The sequence below is a fragment of the Syzygium oleosum genome, unplaced genomic scaffold (genome assembly GCF_021117445.2).
Source record: "Syzygium oleosum isolate NSW1041296 unplaced genomic scaffold, Sole_v2.1 Sole_v2.02, whole genome shotgun sequence".
In the NCBI taxonomy this organism is placed as follows: Eukaryota; Viridiplantae; Streptophyta; class Magnoliopsida; order Myrtales; family Myrtaceae; genus Syzygium; species Syzygium oleosum.
Genome location: NW_026607486.1, coordinates 12,261,909 through 12,283,012, shown reverse-complemented (window position 1 = coordinate 12,283,012; position 21,104 = coordinate 12,261,909). Strand labels below are relative to the sequence as shown.

Sequence of the window (21,104 nt, the reverse complement as noted above, 5' to 3'; positions counted from 1 at the left end):
TACTTTTCCCGGCAAATCCAATTAAACGCAAATGGGCATTTGTCCCTCCCTACTACCTACAACATATTTTTCATCGTTGTATCGTTCTTTTTAATTGGCCATTGGTTTATGTTTAGGGATGGAAAGCAACTTTTATTTGGAGTTTAGTCCCTGATGTTGTTTGGAAAGCTCCAAAAATATTAGTAATGAACCTTGGATCTAGATCGGATGTTATGGTCCTTAAAGTAATGTACAATTCGGTTATCTCTCGAAGAATATTAGTGTTTCGTGTCCAAAAAACGCATGGATCTTTTTTACGCACTAATAAATTTCAATAAATATTTATGAGTATCAAAACATTGTTCGTGAAAGTAAACAACCGAAGAGTTGAGAAAACCTAATTTGCAAAGTGGCAACTTCTGTAACTTAATAGTGCTTTTATGAAATCACCAACTTCTTATAATTTGCAAAGTAGCAATTTCTGTACTAACTTGTCACCACTTCGAATTTACAAATTTTTATATGTGTTGAGAAAACCTCATAGTATATTTTGAAGACAACAAAACCGTCCATAGTTTATCTTGAATATGATAAATGCACTGAAGAGTTTTGTTTCGAAAACTACTCATGAAGAGAAGTTCATATCAATCTTGATTATATTCAAACTCTATATACTGCTATTTGAATATCGCGGTTGAAGCTTAAGATAGTCACTTCATGGATATTATCAATATTATTGCATACATATCATCAGAGCAATAGATTACAAAATCTACTTATGGTTATATGTATTCAAACACAAACTCCATTACTAATATCGTCACAGTTAGTCATCTGGCTCGGACTTCCTATATAGAAAGCACTAATTGATCCTCAATCTTAAAGATTGTTTTGCAACAAAATTCTTCAGGCAATATATCTTGATTGATTAGCAATCACTCTATAGACAAGCTATCTACCTTGATCGAAGTACTCTACTTATGAAAACCAAGATTTGTTGGTATGGGCGGCCAAATCAACGAAGATTCAGATCTTATCTCTCAATGACTACTCAATCTTCTTTTTGCACTTTTGTCCAACAGGTTGTTTGGAGAGTGATCCTCTAAAAATTGTCCAACAGATATATTGGAAGCGGAAGAGTATAAAAGGAGACCAATGTATCAAAGAGAAAGAAGAGATCCTGAATAAAAAATTTCAAAGTTCAAGAGGACTTTAGTTTTACATACTTGTCCTTCGTGAGCTATAAAGTGTAATCCTTTTTTTTTTGAATTAAAAAGTGTAATCCTTGAGAGGCATTGAAAGAGCGACTATGTGATATAGTGAGATCTATCACAAACCGGAGTATTATCACTCACTTTTGTAATCTCTTATTGATTGACTAGTGAAATCTAGCTTGTAGGTTGCCAACGTGAGAGAGTGGATGTATGCTTACTCTAAGCTGAACCACTATAAATTCAGTGTACAATGGCTTCTATCTCTCAAACTCTGGTTCATTATTTTTTTATAGAATTTTGCACGCCCGTGAATATCATATTATCATTGTCAATATTCAAACTTTGACTTCACTCGAGTTTGATTATACTCAACTTGATTGTTTTACTTCTGCATTAAATTGTCAAGAGTTCTTAGAATCAACTCTTCACCCCATCTAGATGATATTGCTAGCTATAACAATATGAAATTACTGACATAAATTAGAGTAATTTACTAATTTTTGTTAAATTAAATTACCAACTAGTTTTGGGTCACCAACTCTTATTTGAGTTATTTGCCAACATTAAATTATGAACTAGCTTTGAGTCCCCAAGTTTCTTTTTATCAGACATCATTCTCCAACGTCATTCACATTGGCTAAATTATTCCACAATAGCATCTATGCAGTCTCCGCATTGGCTAAATTTTATCCAATCATACTTCGACATTGTCCTTGACGGCTACTTCAGCCGGAGTTGGTTAGATTTGGTTTAGCAAGGATTTGATTAGAAATTTTGTAAAAATATAAAAATTTGATCAAACAAACCAAAAATATATAAAGTTGATTAGAGAAAAAACATAAGAAATAAAGGGGACGAAAAGCAGAATTTTTTTTGAATTTTGAATTGGATGTCGTGCAAGCTCGTTTAACATCCGATGATACGGCATTACAGATTCCACACTAAAAGCTTCAACTTCACATTTTAATCACTTTGAATCCTATATCTTTTCAATTATATATAGTCTATATATAATTCCTTCCGTTGAAAGTTTTAAGACTCGATTATATTTTCATGGCTAATTTTAGGATTTAATTGCATTTTTTGAAAATTTTAGGACTCAATTGCATTTTCGTGATCAGTTCTAGGACTTTCAGTGCACTTATTCCTTTTTCTTTCGTCTATGATTGAAGAAAATGTTTCCTCTAACCAACATTATGATTAGTTGGTGCATAACAAACATGAAAACTACCCCTATAGTTAATATTGTGTACGTCCTGATATCCATAACTTGTAATTTACCAATTTTAGACAAAAATTAAGGAGGATTTGAAGGCATGGGTCTAATAAGTGGATATAAACTTCTTCCCAAACTTCGATCGCATCGTGTCCCATGTACTTTCCTTTGCCTTTCTGGTCACCGCGCCTTGCTTGGACTTGATCGCACAGAACTAAGGCATGGCCAAATACTTAGGAACATCATCTCCGCAGCATCGAGCTCATGGAGCCGTTCCCGATTAGGCTGAAATCCGATCGGAATGTGCAATCAACATCATGAGTTCCGGAATTTCTTAAGTTAGTGTTCGGTGTGGATCTGGAGAGATTGAACCTTCCCTTTGCCTTCCTTGCCGCACGTATCCATAACTTGTCATCCATGAATCGGAGACGTGATCGGAGGAATCAGGGATAGAGAAAACATAGCTATGTCGTCGCGGTGGAAATAAGTTTTCAGACTCTCTTCTCTGCTCCTTATTTCTCTTTCTTCTGAGCTACATGAATATCAGTCGGATTGGTGTCTACATAAGTGAAAAATGCTAAACTATGTGTTTTACACCCTTATTGATCCTTGGAAAGAAAAGGAAGAAAAATTGAGCAGACTTGTTCATGATCCACGGTATATGGATTGGACGATGGAGCGTACGACGCCGCGTGGCAAGCATTTTCGGATGGTGATATACGAGACCCGCAATATCCAATCGATCGGTCCTGTCGAGGGATGAATACTACTCGCATATCAAAAGCTTTGTTATTGGTTTCGGAAAAATTATCCAAAAAGTCATAAACTTATTGCATTTTTGCCAATTCAGTTCTAAAATTTTTAATTTTGCCAATTGAGTACTAAACATTTTCACATTTTGCCAATTGAGTCTATCTGGCCAATTTTGGCTGGAAATCGCTGACGTGGCAATCCAATTAGCGCCGATCGTCTTACGTGGCACGGCCGGCGTTAATGTGAACAAATTTTAATCTTTAATATATTAACATTTTATTGATTTTTTCCTTTTTCTGTTCTTTTTTTTTTTTCTTTTTTGGTTCAAAGGGCCAAAGGGACTACCAGCCACTGATCGAGGATCAACGACCTCCGACGGCCATTGGGTGAGGGCTGGCGAACCCCGCTAGCCCTAGGCAAGGGTCACGACTCTCGCGGGATCTGGCAAGGGCTCGCGAGCCCTTGCTGTGGCCGGCAAGTTTGTTATGACCCCTTGCCAGATTTGATGAGGCGAGGGTTGTGACCCTTGCCCCGCTAGCCCTTTGAACCAAAAAAGAAAGAAAAGAAAAGAAAAGTATAAAAAATGAATACAAAATTCAAAAAACATTAAAATATTATTAAAATTTATCCATGTTAGCGTCGGTCATGCCATGTAAGATGGCCGACGTCCACGTCAGCGATTTCCGATCAGAACTGACCGGATGGACTCAATCGGCAAAATTTGAATATGTTTAAGACTCAATTAGCAAAATGAAAAGGTTTAGAACTGAATTGGCAAAAAGTGCAATAAATTTATGACTTTTTAGATAATTTTTCCCATCGGTTTCGGATTCTCTTTCTTGTTTGGATGGGATTCATACTAATCGACTTGCTCAATGTGAAAGCAAGTAGAAAAGCTATACCAAAACAGTTCACAACTGATGTACCTGGTCACGCAATGGCCGAGTTGATAAGCCAAGACGCGCTCAATTTTCAATCCTGGAGGCAACTTTTTGTGCATATGTGTTGGGTTTGTGAATTGAAAAGACCGGAGCGTTGTAGTCATAGTCAATTGGGGGTTGGTCTACCACCCGCTTTTGTCTTTTTCTTTTCGAAATGCTTTCGAAGTAATCACGTGACGGTATTTTTATATAGTGGGAACCCGTTCGACTCTTAACCCTTCCGGATTCATTACTACCTTATTATCTAGATTACTAACTCCCCGAAATCTGCTCCTTTCGATCTAGATTACCTGATTCGGTCGATGTCGATTGCTGCTTAACTTTGAATTTCATTTGTTTGATGATGTCCTCGAACTTATGTTTCGTGCTATCAAGTCCTTAATCCTACATAGTTCTATTGGTGCCAAATTGGTCGTCTGTGGTGGCATAAACAAACACGTCGGTTATAATTTGCCGGAGTCGAGGACCAAGGGGACTTGATCGGCCAAATTCTACTTAGTTCAGGGAGTGGAGCACCCAAATTAGATGTTCAAGGTATCATTTTTAAAAGAGAACAGTGCAACTCGACCGACTGATACCGTCAAAGCTTAGGCAGCAGCCAAATCCGACCAAAGAATCGCGTGACCCTCAGACGATTATTGATCCCATCCGAGTGCAAAGCTCTCGAGTGGTTTCATTTTAAACTCGCCCATAAAGTCGAAGATGTCGATCGTGGACTCAGAAACGAGTGCTTTACACCGAATAAAACAGCATATGCTGATTGACACCATGATGTAAGAAACCAAATTCAAGTTGCATACTCTTCGTGAAACACGCCCACTTGCGACCTTCCCCGAAAGAGACCAGTTTTATATGAAATAGTTACCAAACAGATAGAGAGAAAGACATAGGAATACGCGGGGCGGGATGGGGCGGCGTGGGGCGGGATGGGGCGGCGCAGGGCGGGGATTGGAGAAGCATGAGGGATATAAGATGGACTATACAATTGGGTTGTGCTAGTAGTGTAAGAGAATTTGTACTAAAAATCTACAATCATGTAGAAGATGTTCGAAGGCGGGTGGTCACTCATGCATAACTTGTTCGGGCGGTGTTTCCACTCTCCTAATGATGGTCATGGCAAGCTAACACCTATTGTTGCTTAAAATCGAGACACATGGCCCGCTTGAGACACAAGATGCCCGATTTAAAGGGAGACGTGGTACGTTCGGTCACAATGAGAAATCTGACAATACAAGTCATAGGGAGAACCTCATAAGGAGGACCAGCTTGTTGAATCTGCTCTTAGGTGCCGCCTGATTGCAGGAATGAGGCCAATCGGCCTTAGCTGTGACAAATGGTATCAAAGCAGGATTGTCGAATTGGATGTGCAGATGCCATGTTTTGAGCACAAATTGTGGAAGAGATAGAAGATGTGTTCCAGTTAGCGAGCTTAGGCCATTCGCATAAAGCCTAAGGAGAGGCAGTGATTGTGTGGTATGCGAGGAAGCGATAGTGACTGACGTATTTGCTGGGCAAGCATCGACCATTCCTATAAAACCTTTGCAAAGGCAGTTAATGCAATGAAGCGACAAAATAGCTCGCAATAAGGACGTTGCAAAAATTAAGTGAGGGAAAATGTTGCGGTCCGACATTTCTCCATTCCATGAAGGCAGGGATGTGAACTCTGTAGTATCGAGATAAGCACGAGGGATGTGAGATAGACAACAGACTAGGAAATGGGAGTAGTGTCAGAGAATAAGTATTAGAAATCTGCTAATGAAAAGAGTATCATGTGAAAGATGTCCCAATGTAGAGTTGGTCACCCGATTGCAGACTGGTTTAGATTCAACGCCACACCCAATTTGGTTTAGATCCAAGGTTGCCGGGCCTCGATTTGAACTAGATTGAGGCGGTGGCCAAGGCCGACCTCAGATTTGAGGTCGGTGACGGTTGTGATCACGGCGCTCGTGGAGGGGACCCAATTAGAGAGGGGCAACCACCAGCCAAAGGCCGGAAAAAGATAAAGATCCGAGGTGTGAATTTTGAAACTAGGAAAAGCGAGATGTAGATGTGGAAAAAGTTAGAGAATGGTCTTTGGAAATTAACACTTTAAGCTTCGACTTAATCTACCATTATTAACAAAGAATCCTCAGAAGATTTGCGACTCTTCACTTAACTCAATCCTAATTCATCATCACCACCATCATTAACATATCAATGTGCCTTAGGTTGAAGCGCGTCTAAGAAACGCAGTCGATAAAATTAAGAAAAAAATTTGTATTGAACTCTATCCCAGCAAGTATAAAGAATATGCAGAGCACTCAACATGGCTCGAATTCGCAAATGGCTGGAAAAAAATGAACAGAATGGGTGAAATGATACTAGTACAAACAGTCCTCTCTCCTACTTCCCAGATGATGTTTGAATTAGCCACGGGGAAACCTGTGTTTTCCTCGACTCTTTCGCCTCCAATGGCTAACTGTGGCCAGTTTCTTTCCTTTTTGTCTTTCACTTTATTTCTCGTGTTCTTTGTGACAATGTGAGAGCAGGCTTTGCTAAGGAGGGAGGGGCAAGTACAATCATGGTTCAGGAAGAGACCTTCGAGACATCCTTGTTGGACCTGTTGTACTTCATGTGGCTCTTGACGAGCTGGCCGGCTGCCAGAGCTGACATCAGTGAGAGCTCCCCCGCGAGGACTGAGCCGGCCACAACGGTGGCCAAGAGCCTGGAGTTCGACCCCGGCGCTTCTCTGTTGGCCCCCTTCACCCCTAGCAGATTTAAGCACGCCGATTGCGAGGCAAGCTGAGTCCCACCTCCTATTGTTCCCACCTGAAACAAGAGATGGCAATTTTTTTCATGTCAGACTCCAATTCTGCATCCATCAACTAAGAATTCCCAGATTGCGAATTTTTCGAATTAATCATTTCGTTCTGTTCGAATCTAGGAAAAGCGAATTTACCTCAATCGACGGCATCGTGACGGAGACGTGGAGGTCCTTGCCCTCGTTGATGGCTTCCATCATGGTTATGCAATGAGAGCTCTCCACATTCTGGGCCGGGTCTTGGCCTGTGGCAATGTAGATGGCCGAGACGATGTTGCTGGCGTGGGCATTGAACCCTCCAAGGGCTCCGGCCATTGCAGAGCCTGTCAGGTTCTTGAGCATGTTGAGCTCGACCAGTGCCTCAACGCTGGTCTTGAGCACCTTCCTCACCACGTCGCCCTTGATCACGGCCTCGCACACGACCGACTTGCCTCTCCCCTCAATCCAGTTCACGGCTGCAGGCTTCTTGTCCGAGCAGAAGTTGCCGGAGATACCCATGACATCCATGTCGGGGAAGTCCTTCTGCAGGAAATCCATGACGTTCTGGACTCCCTTCGAGACCATGTTCATCCCCATCGCGTCACCGGTGCTGCATGAGAACCTTAGGTAGAGGTTTTTTCCTGCGATTGCGCACTTTATGCTCTGAAGCCGCGCGAATCGGCTAGAACTGCAACAAACAATTCGAATTGAACATCCCAATTGTACAGTAGCAGAAACACAAAGCCAACTACAGATTGTAAAGAGCAAACTTTGCAATTCCAAGATTGAATGGCTACTAATCAGGACTAATCAAGACCGAGACCAACCTGTTGAAAATTGAGGACAGGGATTCGAAATTGGCAGGGCTCTCCAGGTAAAACTTCAGCTCCGCAGCCCTCTTCGCCGAACCGAACCGCACGACTGGTGCCCTCGTCATCCCATCCCTCAGGACAACGCTGCTTGCGCCACCAGAAATGGCGATTGCCTTGCAGCCCCGGTTGGTGCTTGCTACCAGGCACCCTTCGGTCGTGGCCATCGGTACCGAGTATTCTCGCCCGTCAAGCGCCAGCGGCCCTGCAATCCCCACGGGGATCTGCACATACCCGACTGGCATCTCACAGCACTGCCCGAGGATTGACTCATAGTCGAACCCTTCCAGTGGCAATCCAGCAAGCGACTTCCCGGTCGTCCTCTGCAGTGCCTCACGACGGACCGCAGCAGCCCTCCTGCAGTCCCCGAGCTTTGACTCCAGCAAGTACGACGGAGTAGTCCCCGCCACCACCGAGGCAATCACCTCCTCGTCCTCTTGGGTCAGACCGATCGGCTCATCCCATTTCTCGGTCTCGACCGGCTTCACCTTTGGAGCAGCGGGCTTAACCGGGTCGAAATCCAACTTAGAGATCTCGCAATCGAGGGCTTGGCCGCAGGGGGCCTTCTGCAAAACCCCCTCGGCGACAACGGAGACCACCTTCTCATCCTCACAGTCCTCGGCCCAAAGATCAGAGGGGGGGCGGAGGAGGAGGGATTGGAAGAACTCGATGCCGAAGAAGCCAAGGAGGTAGACAGTGGAGGCGGCGAAGACGAGGAGGGCGGCGAGCTCGGGGGCGGAGAGGACGTGGAGTGGGGAGGAGGAGCGTATCTTCTCGCGCCAGCGGGAGAGGAGGTAGTAGAGGACGGTGAAGAAGAGGAAGATGACGGATGCGTTAACAAAGTAGAGGGAGGGCGGGACTTTGAGCGACAGGTCTTCGTCCACATAGTACTTGAGTGGCGAAGGCGAGCGTTTGGATTTGGGGTTGCTGGAGTCCGCGGCCGCGACGGGCTTGGATGGTCGCCGGCGAACGTCCATTGTAGAGAGAAAGAGAGAGAGATTGGATTGACTTCTGAGGATATTCTTGGTGGTGGAGGGTGTTCGGGTTCAAGGGGGGTATTTATAAGGATGGTGGGCGCGAGGAGTCAAAAGAAACGTGAGAGGAAAAGCGCGGCCCTCTGTCTTTTTGTCCTGCTTCGATGATGCTTCTGTTCTGGTCTGAGTTCTGACCACGCTTTGTTAATTTTCTCCTTGCTTCGTTTCCGTGTCCGGTGGCGGCACAACGCTGCTGCGATCCCCGGTTTCGAATTCCCGACTGCGCCGGTGAGATATATTGGAGGGTCGACGGAGACCGACAGGCTCAAGTTGAAGCTCCAGAACTAGAAACAGAAGGATAGCAGATTTGCTAGATATGATAGCATACCAAATTCGCTATGGTGCTTGGCATTATTGGAACCACTAAAGAAGAGTACAGACAAAACCGACATTGTTTCCTGCCATTTTGATCCTAACCTTATCCCAGCACCTTCTCTATTTGGGGTAAATTTATGGCAAAAAATCTTCTAAGAGGAAATAAACATCCCAAAATCTTTGATATACTTGAAATGGAGCTTTCTCATGCTTACCACTCTTGCCACTTATCATTCCTTCATTTATTCCTTTACTGTTTTGAGCATGATGGCATGTGGGCGCATGAATGTTTTTGCTTTGTGCAATGTCATCATTGGATTTTCTTTTTTATACAATCGGGTCTTTGAATTTTCTTATTTCTATTTTTGCGATCCTAGTCCTTTCGTCGGGTGTTTGGAGGAAAAATGCTAATATGGTAGTTAGATCGTCGAGTGCTTACATGACATGTATGCCAGCGGCACATCAAAGCTATCGCCTCAAATAGTTGCTGAGACTCACAAAAAGAATGAAAAGAGAAGGCCAAAATTCAAAATAGAGAAAAAAAATAGAGAGAGTCAAAAAACGAGGAGAGGGGCATGTGGACTTGGGCAGCGGGGGCCAGTGGGGTGGCGTCGGTGATGGCGTGGCCAAGCCACGGGCGAGGATCACAGGAGTGCCAAGCCACCACTAATCATCCACAAACGCATACATCAAGCCAAAGAGAGGGTTTGACAATGGTGCTCGAGCAGGTTTTGATGACTTCGCTACTATGTTCATGTTCGTCTTCATCTTCGTCTTCGTCTTTCTCCCTGCACACGGAACCTTGCCCACAATTGAACGAGGATTACCCTAATCTGGGCAAGGCGGCTTGCGGTTGAGTGTCTGTGCATTCACATATGACAAAAAGAGAGAGGTAGGCGAGGCAGTTGCAGCCCTTGTCTGCTTGGCCGGTGGTCGGCAAGGATCTCAATCCCTTGCCAATCACCTCCAATGGCTAACCCTCGCCATAGATTTGACGAGGATCACCCCTTGCTAGATTTACAATTGTAGGTTTGCTGCGAGGGCCATAAACCCTCGCCCAGATTTGGTGCAACGTACTTAAACTGCGAGGAGGAATGTGACTTAGTGGGCCTAAGTTGAGGTGTTGATTTGTTTTGCTATGGGAGTTTTATGCAATTTTCTATTTTGAGAATGTAAGTTCGAGAAGGTGAATAGTGATGAAGGAAGAGAGAGCATATGAATATTAAACAGTGAAAAATGAACTGTACAGATTAAGGTATATGAAAAATCGATGCTCCGAGATTTGCTCGAAAGATCGACCATGATTGATAGAGAAACTAAAGGTCACGATTGCTTTTTATTATGCCGCCATCGAGGGAGATTGTGATAGCTAATCCGAGAGCCTAGAGCAATTGCCAATGTAAATTTCTCTGCATGCCGGGCGCATATCTTGTAGTAAAACAAAAGTTGATGCGATGGGTGTCAACTGCATCAATATTTGTCTTTTGAGACATAGATTGTTAATTCTAATAGCCCAAAATTTGTGACGTCTTGTTTTGCTCTATTTGTTTTGCATCGATCGCCAAGGCAAAAAGGGAAAACATGCGAAAGCCATTTGCCCTCTACCTAACCTGAAGAGACTAAGAGTGGGAGGCACGTGTAAGAGGTGGTTTTAAATGAACAATTGACTTGTGACACGTATTCAATTTATATTGGCAGGCTGAAAAGCACAACTCGATGGGTAGACTTATGAAAACATGATTTAAGTACCCGAGCAGTACAATTGATAGCACTTGACGAGACACCATTTTAAAATCACTTCATTAAAGGAAAAATATGGTGTTACTATTATTTAAAAGGCTAGATATGCATTGATCCCTTATCAAGCCATCTCATCAACTTGTCATTTGAAGAACACACCTCTTAAGCATCACCCAACAGCCTACTAGAAGGGTAACCTATAAATAGCACTCGGCATCCCTAATTTTTTTTAGCACAACTCGATGGGTAGATTTTTAAAAACATGATTTAAGCACCTGAGCGATTGATAGCACTTGACGAGACACCACTTTAAAATCATCTCATTAAAGGAAAAAATGGCGCGACTATTATTTAAAAGGCTAGACATGCATAGATCCCTTGTCAAGCCATCTCATCAACTTGTCATTTGAAGAACACACCTCTCAAGTATCACCCAACAGCCTACTAGAAGGGTAACCTATAAATAGCGCTCGTCATCCCTAATTCCTCCTCAAAATTCTCTCTCTCTCTCTCTCATAAATGTTCACTTATGCATTAGAGGGTTTATCGGGTACAAAACCTGGACGTCTTGACTCAATTTTGGTGTACGTCAATTTCTTGGTGAGAGCGCCAACCAAGTACGCGACTTTCGTTTTGAGTATCAGCACCATACATGAAGCCAAAATCCATGAGAGACTGGTTATAAATGAAAATCCACGAACTAATATAGCCAAAAAGAGAGAAATTAAGAAGAAAGAAGCCTTACATTCAAAAGATTAATCCATAAATAATTGTATGAGTGGATGAGTTTGTTCTACCTCTTCTCTTTCTCGAGGAGATCTTCTATTCCTTCTTTCTGCGGCTTTAAAAAAGGAAGAAGCAATAGCACAATTCAAAAAGCAAGAATTGATTTATAAATTTTTTTTAACAAAAAGCTTAATATTGGAAAGGCTGTGATCTGCCTTTATTTAGGCCGTTTTTTTAGGCCGTTTACTTAGGAAGTTTTGTGTGCACATCTTTTTTTTTATTACTTTTTATTGGTGGTCTTTGTATTTTTGGTAGTTTAGCCTAATTAGGAGTTTGTTTGATAGCTGTATATTCTTGTATATATGTTACGTTTCTGTGGCAATGAAGCACAGAATTCTCATTCCAAAATTCCTCAGTTCTTTTGCATGGTATCAGAGCCATGGCTGATGAAAAAAAAGGTGAGGAGAGTTCTGGAACGGACAAGAAAACCTCTAGTCCTTACACACTGAATACGAATGACAACCCGGGTAACCTGATTACCCAAGTTCAGTTGAAGGGCGAGAATTATGAAGAATGGGTGCGAGCTATGCGGACTGCATTACGAGCCAAGAAGAAATATTGTTTTATTGATGGATCTGTCAAGCAACCAGCAGATGATTCGCTGGAACTTGAAGATTGGTGGACGGTTAATTCCATGTTGGTTTCTTGGGTGTTTAATACCATTGAACCGACACTTCACTCGACTATCTCTCACATGGAGAACGTGAAAGATCTGTGGGAGGATATCAAGCAGAGATTCTCGATTAGGAATGGTCCACGGATGCAGCAACTGAGATCGGATTTGGCCAATTATAGGCAGGATGGTCAACCCATCGTGTCTTATTTCGGTAAACTCAAAACCTTGTGGGATAAAATAAATAACTATGATAAGAAACCAGTGTGTGTTTGTACAGGTTGCAGATGCAATCTTACCATTGAATTGGAAAGAAAGCGTGAAGAAGAGAGAGTTCATCAGTTTTTGATGGGCTTAGATGAAGAAGGATATGGAACAGTGCACGCTAATATTTTGAGCACTGAACCTTTGCCTAATCTGAATCGTGTCTATGCTATGGCTGTTCAGCAAGAGCGAGTGCGAACTATGACACTAACCAAGGATGAAAGAGGCAATCCCATGAGTGCAATCCAGGCAGGTGGTCAAAATTCAAGGGGGGATAAAGATAAAATCCCGTTTTGTTCTAATTGCAGCCGAGAGGGACATGATGCTGAAAGTTGTTTCCAGCTGATAGAATATCCAGAATGGTGGGGTAATAGACCACGTGGAACCTCTGCTGGACAAGGTAGTGGTCAAAAGCGTGGTAATAGAGGTGGATGTAACAAGGGAGGAGGTGCTCGTGCCAACGTCTCACAAGCAACTGGAGTTGATGGTGGGCGAGGAGTTGTGACGGATTCAAATCGAAAGGGTCTTAGTGGATTGAATGATGAGCAGTGGGCGATTTTACTGGGAATGTTAAGTTCTCATCAGAATGGTGCCCATGAGAGGCTGACAGGTAAGCAGAGTATTTTTCCTTGGATTATTGACACAGGAGCTTCCCACCATATGACAGGAACGTTGGCATTTTTGAGAGAATTGCGTGACATTGTGCCATGCTTAGTCGAGTTACCTGATGGAGAAAAGACCATGGCGGTGAAAGAAGGAACTGTGTTGCTTGGAGGAGACTTGAAATTGCGACGAGTTCTTTTTGTGCCCAATTTGAAATGCAATCTAATTTATGTATCACAACTTCTTAATGATTCAAATTTGGTTATCCAACTCACTAACAAAATATGTGCTATATAGGACCTAAATTCGATTGGATGGGTGAGGAACGCAAGGGGCTTTACTTTCTCAAGGGAGTGACTTCGGTACATGCTTGAACGGTGACTGATATGGAATCCTTTGAGCTTTGGCATAAAAGAATGGGTCATCCTTCTTCTAAGGTGGTGGAGTTAATTCTAGAAGCTGGCAAAATGGTTAGGAAAACCAATAAAACTTGTGAGGTTTGTTTTAGAGCAAAACAAACAAGAGAGATCTTCTTTTCTAGTGACAATAAAGCTAAAGATTGTTTTGAATTGATGCATTGTGATTTGTGGGGACCTTATAGAGTCCCAGCTTCATGTGGAGCAATTTATTTCTTGACAATTGTTGATGATTACTCTTGTGCTATGTGGATATATTTGCTGAATGGAAAAAAAATGAAGTGGCTTGTGTTCTTAGGAAATTTATTGCGATGGTTAAATGCCAATTTGAGAAAAATGTGAAAATCGTTAGAAGTGATAACGGAAGTGAATTTTTGTGTTTGAAAGAATATTTTGATGAACATGGGATATTGCATCAGACTTCTTGTGTTGGAACACCTCAACAAAATGGCCGAGTGGAAAGGAAGCATCGCCATATCCTTAATGTTGCAAGAGCTTTGCGTTTTCAAGCAAATTTACCCATAGAATTTTGGGGAGAATATGAAATCGCAGCTGGGTATTTGATTAACAGGACTCCATCTATATTATTGAATGGTAAAACCCCATATGAGATTATCTTTGGCCAACTTCCTTCTTACAAACATATTCGGATTTTTGGTTGTTTGTGCTATGCGCATAATCAGAATCGGGATAAAGATAAATTTGCTAGTAGAAGTCATCGGTGTGTTTTTGTTGGTTATCCGTTGGGAAAGAAGGGGTGGAAATTGTATGATTTAGAAGCTGATGAATACTTTGTATCAAGAGATGTAGTGTTTGCTGAAACAGAATTTCCATATGCTGATGAGAAAACAGTAAGTGATGAACTCATTAAAAATAGAGTTATGTAGTTGGGTGATGAAGTTGATGATTTAAAAAGTGACTTGAGAGAGGAGCACGTCGAAAGTGTAGATGGAGAAAATGAGGTGAATCATGAAATGGAAAAATTGATCCACACAAACAACGAGGACGTGGAAAGAAGTGAAGTCGTCAAAGAGCAGCTAGGTAGGGGACAAAAGGTCAAGCAACCTTCTGTTCGTTTGAAAGATTATGTGACAAACGCCATCAGAATAAGCCCCTCAACATGCTCATCTGCCCGATATGATTCCTCGTGTACGCCTTATTCTATAGCACGTTATGTGAGTTATGAAAAATTTTCTGCGCAACAACGGTGTTTCTTGGCAGCAGTTACTGCAGGACATGAACCAAACTCTTATACGGAAGCGATTAAAGATGAACAGTGGAGAGAGGCCATGAGTAAAGAAATACAGGCTTTAGAAGATAATGGCACATGGACAGTCGAAAATTTGCCGCCTGGGAAGAAAGCAATTAGGAGCAAGTGGGTGTATAAAATTAAGTACAATTCCGATGGAAGTGTTGAACGATACAAGGCACGGTTGGTGATACTGGGAAATAATTAAGTTGAAGGCATAGATTATCAGGAGACTTTTGCTCCTAAGGCAAAAATGTGCACTGTACGCACCTTTCTTGCCGTTGCGGCTACAAAGAATTGGGAACTTCATCAGATGGACATTCAAAATGCTTTCTTACATGGGAATTTAGAGGAAGAGGTTTACATGAAGATACCGCCTGGATTTGCCTCTCAATCATCAAGGAAGGTATGTAGACTCCAGAAATCTCTATACGGTTTGCGGCAAGCACCTAGATGTTGGTTTGCGAAATTGGCTGCATCTTTGAAAGCTTATGGATTTCAGCAATCATATTCAGATTACTCCTTGTTCACTTTTCGAGTTGGGACTGCTCAATTGAATGTGCTTATTTATGTTGATGATCTCATTATCTTCGGTAATGATATTTCCGCTGTGCAAAAGTTCAAGAACTATTTGAGTCGTTTTCATATGAAAGACTTGGGGAAGCTGAAATTTTTCTTGGGGATTGAAGTGGCGAGAAACTCGGATGGTATTTTTTTGTGTCAACGTAAGTATGTGTTGGATGTGATTTCTGAGGTCGGATTGCTGGGTTCCAAGCCGGCTAAAACTCCTCTTGAACAAAATCACAATCTGGCCCTTACTGAGAGCGATGATGTAGACAACCCTGCTCAGTATAGGCGCCTAGTGGGTCAACTTATTTATCTAACAATAACTCGACCTGAATTGTCTTACTGTATGCATATTCTTGCACAATTCATGCAGCGGCCGAAGAAAACTCATTGGGAGGCAGCTGTGAGAGTTCTGCGTTAATTGAAAGGAAATCCAGGTCAGGGTATTATGTTGTGTGCCAATTGTGACCTTAAATTGTCTGCTTACTGCAATTCTGACTGGGCTAGTTGTCCTTTGACGAGACGATCTTTGACTGGTTACTTTGTTCTTTTGGGAGAATCACCTATCTCGTGGAAGACTAAGAAGCAACAGACAATGTCTCGCTTATCCGCTGAAGCTGAATACAGGTCTATAACTACTACAGTTTGCGAACTTAACTGGTTGAAAGGATTATTGGATTGTCTTGGTGTGGCACATTCTCAACCTATGCACTTGTATTGCGATAGTCAGGCAGCTTTACATATAGCTGCCAATCTTGTCTATCATGAACGTACCAAGCATATTGAAGTGGACTGTCATTTTATTCGTAATGAGATACTTAATAGTAACATTCAAACAGATTACGTACGTAGTTCAATGCAGCCAGCTAATATCTTTACGAAGGCGTTGGGAAAGGATCAATTTAACTTTCTTCTTCGCAAGTTGGGCATTCGAGATCCCCATGCTCCAACTTGAAGGGGGTATTGGAAAGGCTGCGATCTGCCTTTATTTAGGCCGTTTACTTAGGAAGTTTTGTGTGCATATCTTTTTTTTTATTACTTTTTATTGTGTGGTCTTTGTATTTTTGGTAGTTTAGCCTAATTAGGAGTTTGTTTGATAGCTGTATCTTCTTGTATATATGTTACGTTTTTGTGGCAATGAAGCACAGAATTCTCATTCCAAAATTCCTCAGTTCTTTTACACTCAAAGATCATGAGCGCTCCAAACAAGCCAACAAAAATTCCATCAAAACGTTCTACAAGGTTTAATAAAAAACCAAAGTTAGTTAATTTTCTTAAATATAAAAAGTTGTTGAGAGCACATAGCAGAAGCCCGATACCTTTGCTTGGGAAGATCGCCAAAAGGGAGCCCATGTCCAAGCCTGTTAACATGTTCAGTTGAACCACCTTCACTCAAAAGCTTAAGCTAATGGGTTATGGGCCAATTAGGAGCTTAAGCCAATGAGTTATGAGCCAATTGTGTGATATATTAATTTCTATACATCGCACCAATTCTCCGATGTGGGATTTCTCTATGTAAGTGCATCTTAACAATCTCCCCCTCACGTGTGTGCTAAGTGTTAAGTCTGCTCCCCCTTGATGTAGGTATCTTTCTGCATCAAGATATCTTACACCACAACGCCCGCCGCTCGGAAATCACGCCCAACTTAATCCACCAAACACCGGAACAGATTTGGGAGCCCACCAATTTACCATTGGCTTTAATATCTATTGTTGAGCACGCAATAGAAGCCCAATACCTTCACTCGAGGAGATTACCGAAAGGGGAGGCCAAGTTCGAGCCCCTCGACATATCTAATTGAACCCATCTTCACTCAAAAATTTAAGCCAATGAGTTATGGGCCAACTAGGATATATTAACTACTGTACACCATACAAATTCTCCGATGTTGGATTTCTTGTGAGTGTATCCTAACAAAACCTAACCTTGATGACCTTTGTGATGCCGCAGATGATAGAGAGCCTAAAAACAGAAGCTAAAACATGATTAAGAAGGGTTACTTCCTCACAGACCTATTAAAATGGGTTTTAAACCCATATATGACCTATTAATTTTTTAAATGGCCCATCTTAAATAGGTGTTAAAGTTTTGAACCAATCATAAATGGGTCTAAATGGGTTGAGTGTAGAACCCATTTCTGACCCACCCATTAGGCCCACACACACTTTCCCCCTTTTTGTAAAAATATTTTTCAAAAAATCGAAATTATACTTGTTTTTATTTTTTCTATTTTTCTTTTATTTTTATTTTTTCTTTTCTTTTCTTTCTTTTTTCATTTTTCTTTATTTTCGGCCGGTGGTGGCCGGCCAGGGTGATAGCCAGTGACCGGCCACAGGGGAGGACGACCTCGCCAGCCTCTTGCAAGCCTTGAGCTCGCCCAATTCTGGCGAGCCGAGCCTTGCTAGTGTTAGGCAAGGTTCTACCTCGCTAGATCAGGTGAGGTAGAGCTCGTCCGATTCTAGTGAGCTCGAGGCCTCGCCAACCTGTGGCGAGACTCCAACCTCGCCGATCTAACGAGACTCAAGCTCGTCGGCCTCGGGCGAGCTCGACCTCTCCGGAATCGGGTGAGCTCAATGCTCGCCTGAGGTTGGCGAGCTTGTCCTTGCCTGTGGCCGGCTGCCTTGGCCAGCCTTCGGCTAAAAATAAAGGAAAAATAAAAATAATTAAAAATAAAAAATTAAAGTTATTAAAATGAATGCACGAAGTAAAATCAAATTAGATTTTATATACCAAACGTCAGAAAATTTTTTCTAGTTCATTTTCAGGTTTCAGCCAAACACAAGAAATTTTTTTATTTTCTTAGATAATGACTTCATGGAAAATATTTTCTAAAAATTTGCATTTTTTGAGAATAAAAAAAAACTCAATTTAAAAAAAATTATAAAAATGGTTCACTAGCTTTGTATGAAAATGTTTTAGCAGTATAATTTTTAAAAAAAGTTATAAAAATAAGTTTTCCTAAATTGGATTAAATATAGAAGTGTTTTAGTAATATGGGTTAGGTTGGGTATGAGTTGGATACGGGTCGGGTCGGGTATGGGTCGAGATATTTATATTACAAATAAATTAATTATAAACGAGTTAATGGATCAATTTGGGTCGGACCATTTATGACCCGACCCAAATCCGACCCGATTCACCCATTTAACAGATCTACTTCCTCGCTTGTCAAAACTCTATTTATATTATTCAAATTATAAGCTAATAAAAGAAAAGGCTTCATGATGGATGTGCATTATCAAAAGGACGAACGTCCCATCTAAACATGACGTTAGATAAGATTAGAGGATATATAAAAGGGTTAATACCATGAAAAACCCTAAACTGGTACACTTGTGACAAATTTACCCAAAACTATTTTTTTGACCATAAAAAACCCCAAACTAGTACACCTATGACAATTTTACCTAGAATTATTTTTTTGACCACCAAAAACCCCAAACTGGTACACTTGCGATAATTTTACCCCAACCTAATTTTTTTATTTTAATTTTTTTATTTTTTCGAATTTTTTTTATTTTTTATTTTTTCTTTTCTTTTCTTTTCTTTTTCCTTTCCTTTTCTTTTCTTTTTTCTTTTTTCTTTCATCTTCTTTCTCTTCAACCTATGGCCGGTCGCCGGTCCGGCGATCGGCTAGAGGCGGGGGTTGGCGAGGTCGGCCTTGCCCACCTTTGGCGAGGTTCAACCTCGCCGGTTGCCGGCGAGGGGTCGTCCTCGCCGTCGTTGGCGAGGCTGAGCCTCGCCAGCAATGGCGAAATCCCAACCGTTTCGTCCAGCGATCGCGAAGCCGCATCGCTCCAAGCGCGAAGCGTTTCTCTCTCGATTTTCCCTTCCCCGATCGGAGGACCGGAGCCATGGTCGGCGTCTCTCTCAAGTGCGTCGACTGTGGCGCCCTCTTGAAGTCTATGGAGGAAGCTCAAGGGAACGCCGAGCTCACCTCTCACTCTAACTTCTCCGAGTCCACCGAGGCCGTCCTCAATCTCATCTGCAGCTCCTACGGGAAGCCCTGCCGATGAAAGATTGTACGCCAAATCCCTGCCTTTTGTGGCGTTCTGATCTGTTGCGCTAGCCATTGATTTGGTTTTTGAGCGACGGCGAGGTCGGCCTCGCCAACGGCCGGTGGGACCGAGCCTCGCCATCGACGGCGACCGCGATTTGCCATCGCCATCGACGGCGAAGTCGAACCTCGCCAGGGGTGGGCAGGGCTGACCTTGCCATTTTCCGGCGAGGTCGGCCTTGCCCAGCAACGGCGAGGTCAGCCTCGCTAGTGGCCGGCGGGGCCGACCTCGTCGGCCCCCGTCTTTGGCCGATCGCCGGACCGACGACCGGCCATAGGTTGAAGATAAAGAAGATGAAGGGAAAAAAAAAAAAGAAAAGGAAAGGAAAAAGAAAATAAAAGAAAAAAAAATAAAAAAAATTCGAAAAAATAAAAAAAATAATATTAAAAAATTAGGTCGGGGTAAAATTGTCGCAAGTGTACCAGTTTGGGGTTTTTGGTGGTTAAAAAAATAGTTCGGGGTAAAATTGTCACAGGTGTACCAATTTGAGATTTTTTTTTTGTCAAAAAAATAGTTTGAGGTAAATTTGTCACAAGTGTACCAGTTTAGGGTTTTTCGTGGTATTAACCCTATATAAAATTGCAAACCCTAGTTTTGTAATGTCCCATGAAGTTCCGCCCCTAGTTTAGATGATCAAACCATTTCTAAACCAGCTAAGAAAATGAAAAGCAGTCCATTGCATGCATCCGTGCATGCATTACTGTGAAATCATAAATCCGGACAATCACATGTAGAAAACATACACAGTGAATGTTAATCAGACTCTACATTACCGTCAACCAACTAAACCTTACAGCAGCATCTTAACTATATATGTTCCACTTGTTCCAGGGGCTTGGTTCTTGGTACTTAATACCCTCTTCAATTTTCAGGTTGTTTCTTGAATGACTGTTCAGATCCAACCAAATTTCATCTCCATTCGAATGGGACGGCAAATGTTAATCAAACTCTACATTCACTCTCCCTCTCCCCAAATACAATTGATGGATCAATTAATTGATCGACAATAATGACGGTGCGTCCCTATGGAACATATTACGAATATATCAACAAAAATAAATAAGCAATTCGATTTATAATCTAACGAAATCTTGAGATTAGTCAACATCCGCATTAGGTGTTTAGACGTGCACGTCAATGCCCAGACTCTGCTCTTCTTCTCCATTATTAATGGGGGTGATTCATTGTGAAAGCTCCACGTTTGCTCGTTTTGAGAAAGGTACATAATAATATTAGCTTATGCGTTGTATTCACACATGCTCACTACATAAGTAGAACGAGTTGCCTAATGTTGACCAAATATGTGTGCAAAAGAAACAAGTGATTGGTCATCAACCCAATGCCAAAAAGTCTGCAGTGGCTGGCGCCAAATTCACTACACTAAAGAAATAAATGATGGCATAATGTGCTTTAGCTTAAAGCATCTTAAGAAATTCAATGTACAATATCGAGAAACAATCGTATTGAACTTCATAGCAATGGGAAAAAGACTACACTCCCACTGAAGCATATTGTAGCTCATAATTTTTCTTTTGCCCATTCATCTATCTTTACAGTTTCACACCGCAAAATTTACAGGTTTAAGAGCTAAAAATGGAGCAAACAGTGAGAAATCACAAAAAACGAACAGAGAGATCGAAGCTAAAAAGAAAAAGTCATAGAATAAACAGAAGAGTTAATACCACGAAAAACCCCAAACTGGTACAC

General features: G+C 41.9%; 1 protein-coding gene across 1 annotated transcript; it reads right to left on the bottom strand.

The window, feature by feature from the left end:
• Nucleotides 1-6,344: 6,344 nt before the first annotated feature.
• On the bottom strand, nucleotides 6,345-8,771 carry LOC115681579 (3-hydroxy-3-methylglutaryl-coenzyme A reductase 1-like). Its single transcript, XM_030605558.2, has 3 exons — nucleotides 7,710-8,771; nucleotides 7,042-7,570; nucleotides 6,345-6,911 (listed from the first exon to the last, which is right to left on the bottom strand). Exons 1-3 carry the CDS (start codon nucleotides 8,726-8,728, stop codon nucleotides 6,669-6,671), a joined length of 1,791 nt encoding a protein of 596 aa, XP_030461418.1. The 5' UTR covers nucleotides 8,729-8,771; the 3' UTR covers nucleotides 6,345-6,668.
• Between the last annotated feature and the right edge of the window lie 12,333 nt (nucleotides 8,772-21,104).

Bases quoted from the DNA above. Each gene is read 5' to 3' on its own strand.
- LOC115681579 (XM_030605558.2), bottom strand. From the start codon at position 8,728: ATGGACGTTCGCCGGCGACCATCCAAGCCCGTCGCGGCCGCGGACTCC. The intron at 7,571-7,709 runs GTTGGTCTCGGT...TGTTTGTTGCAG, and splicing joins CTGTCCTCAATTTTCAACAG to TTCTAGCCGATTCGCGCGGC. The intron at 6,912-7,041 runs GTAAATTCGCTT...CTCTTGTTTCAG, and splicing joins TCACGATGCCGTCGATTGAG to GTGGGAACAATAGGAGGTGG.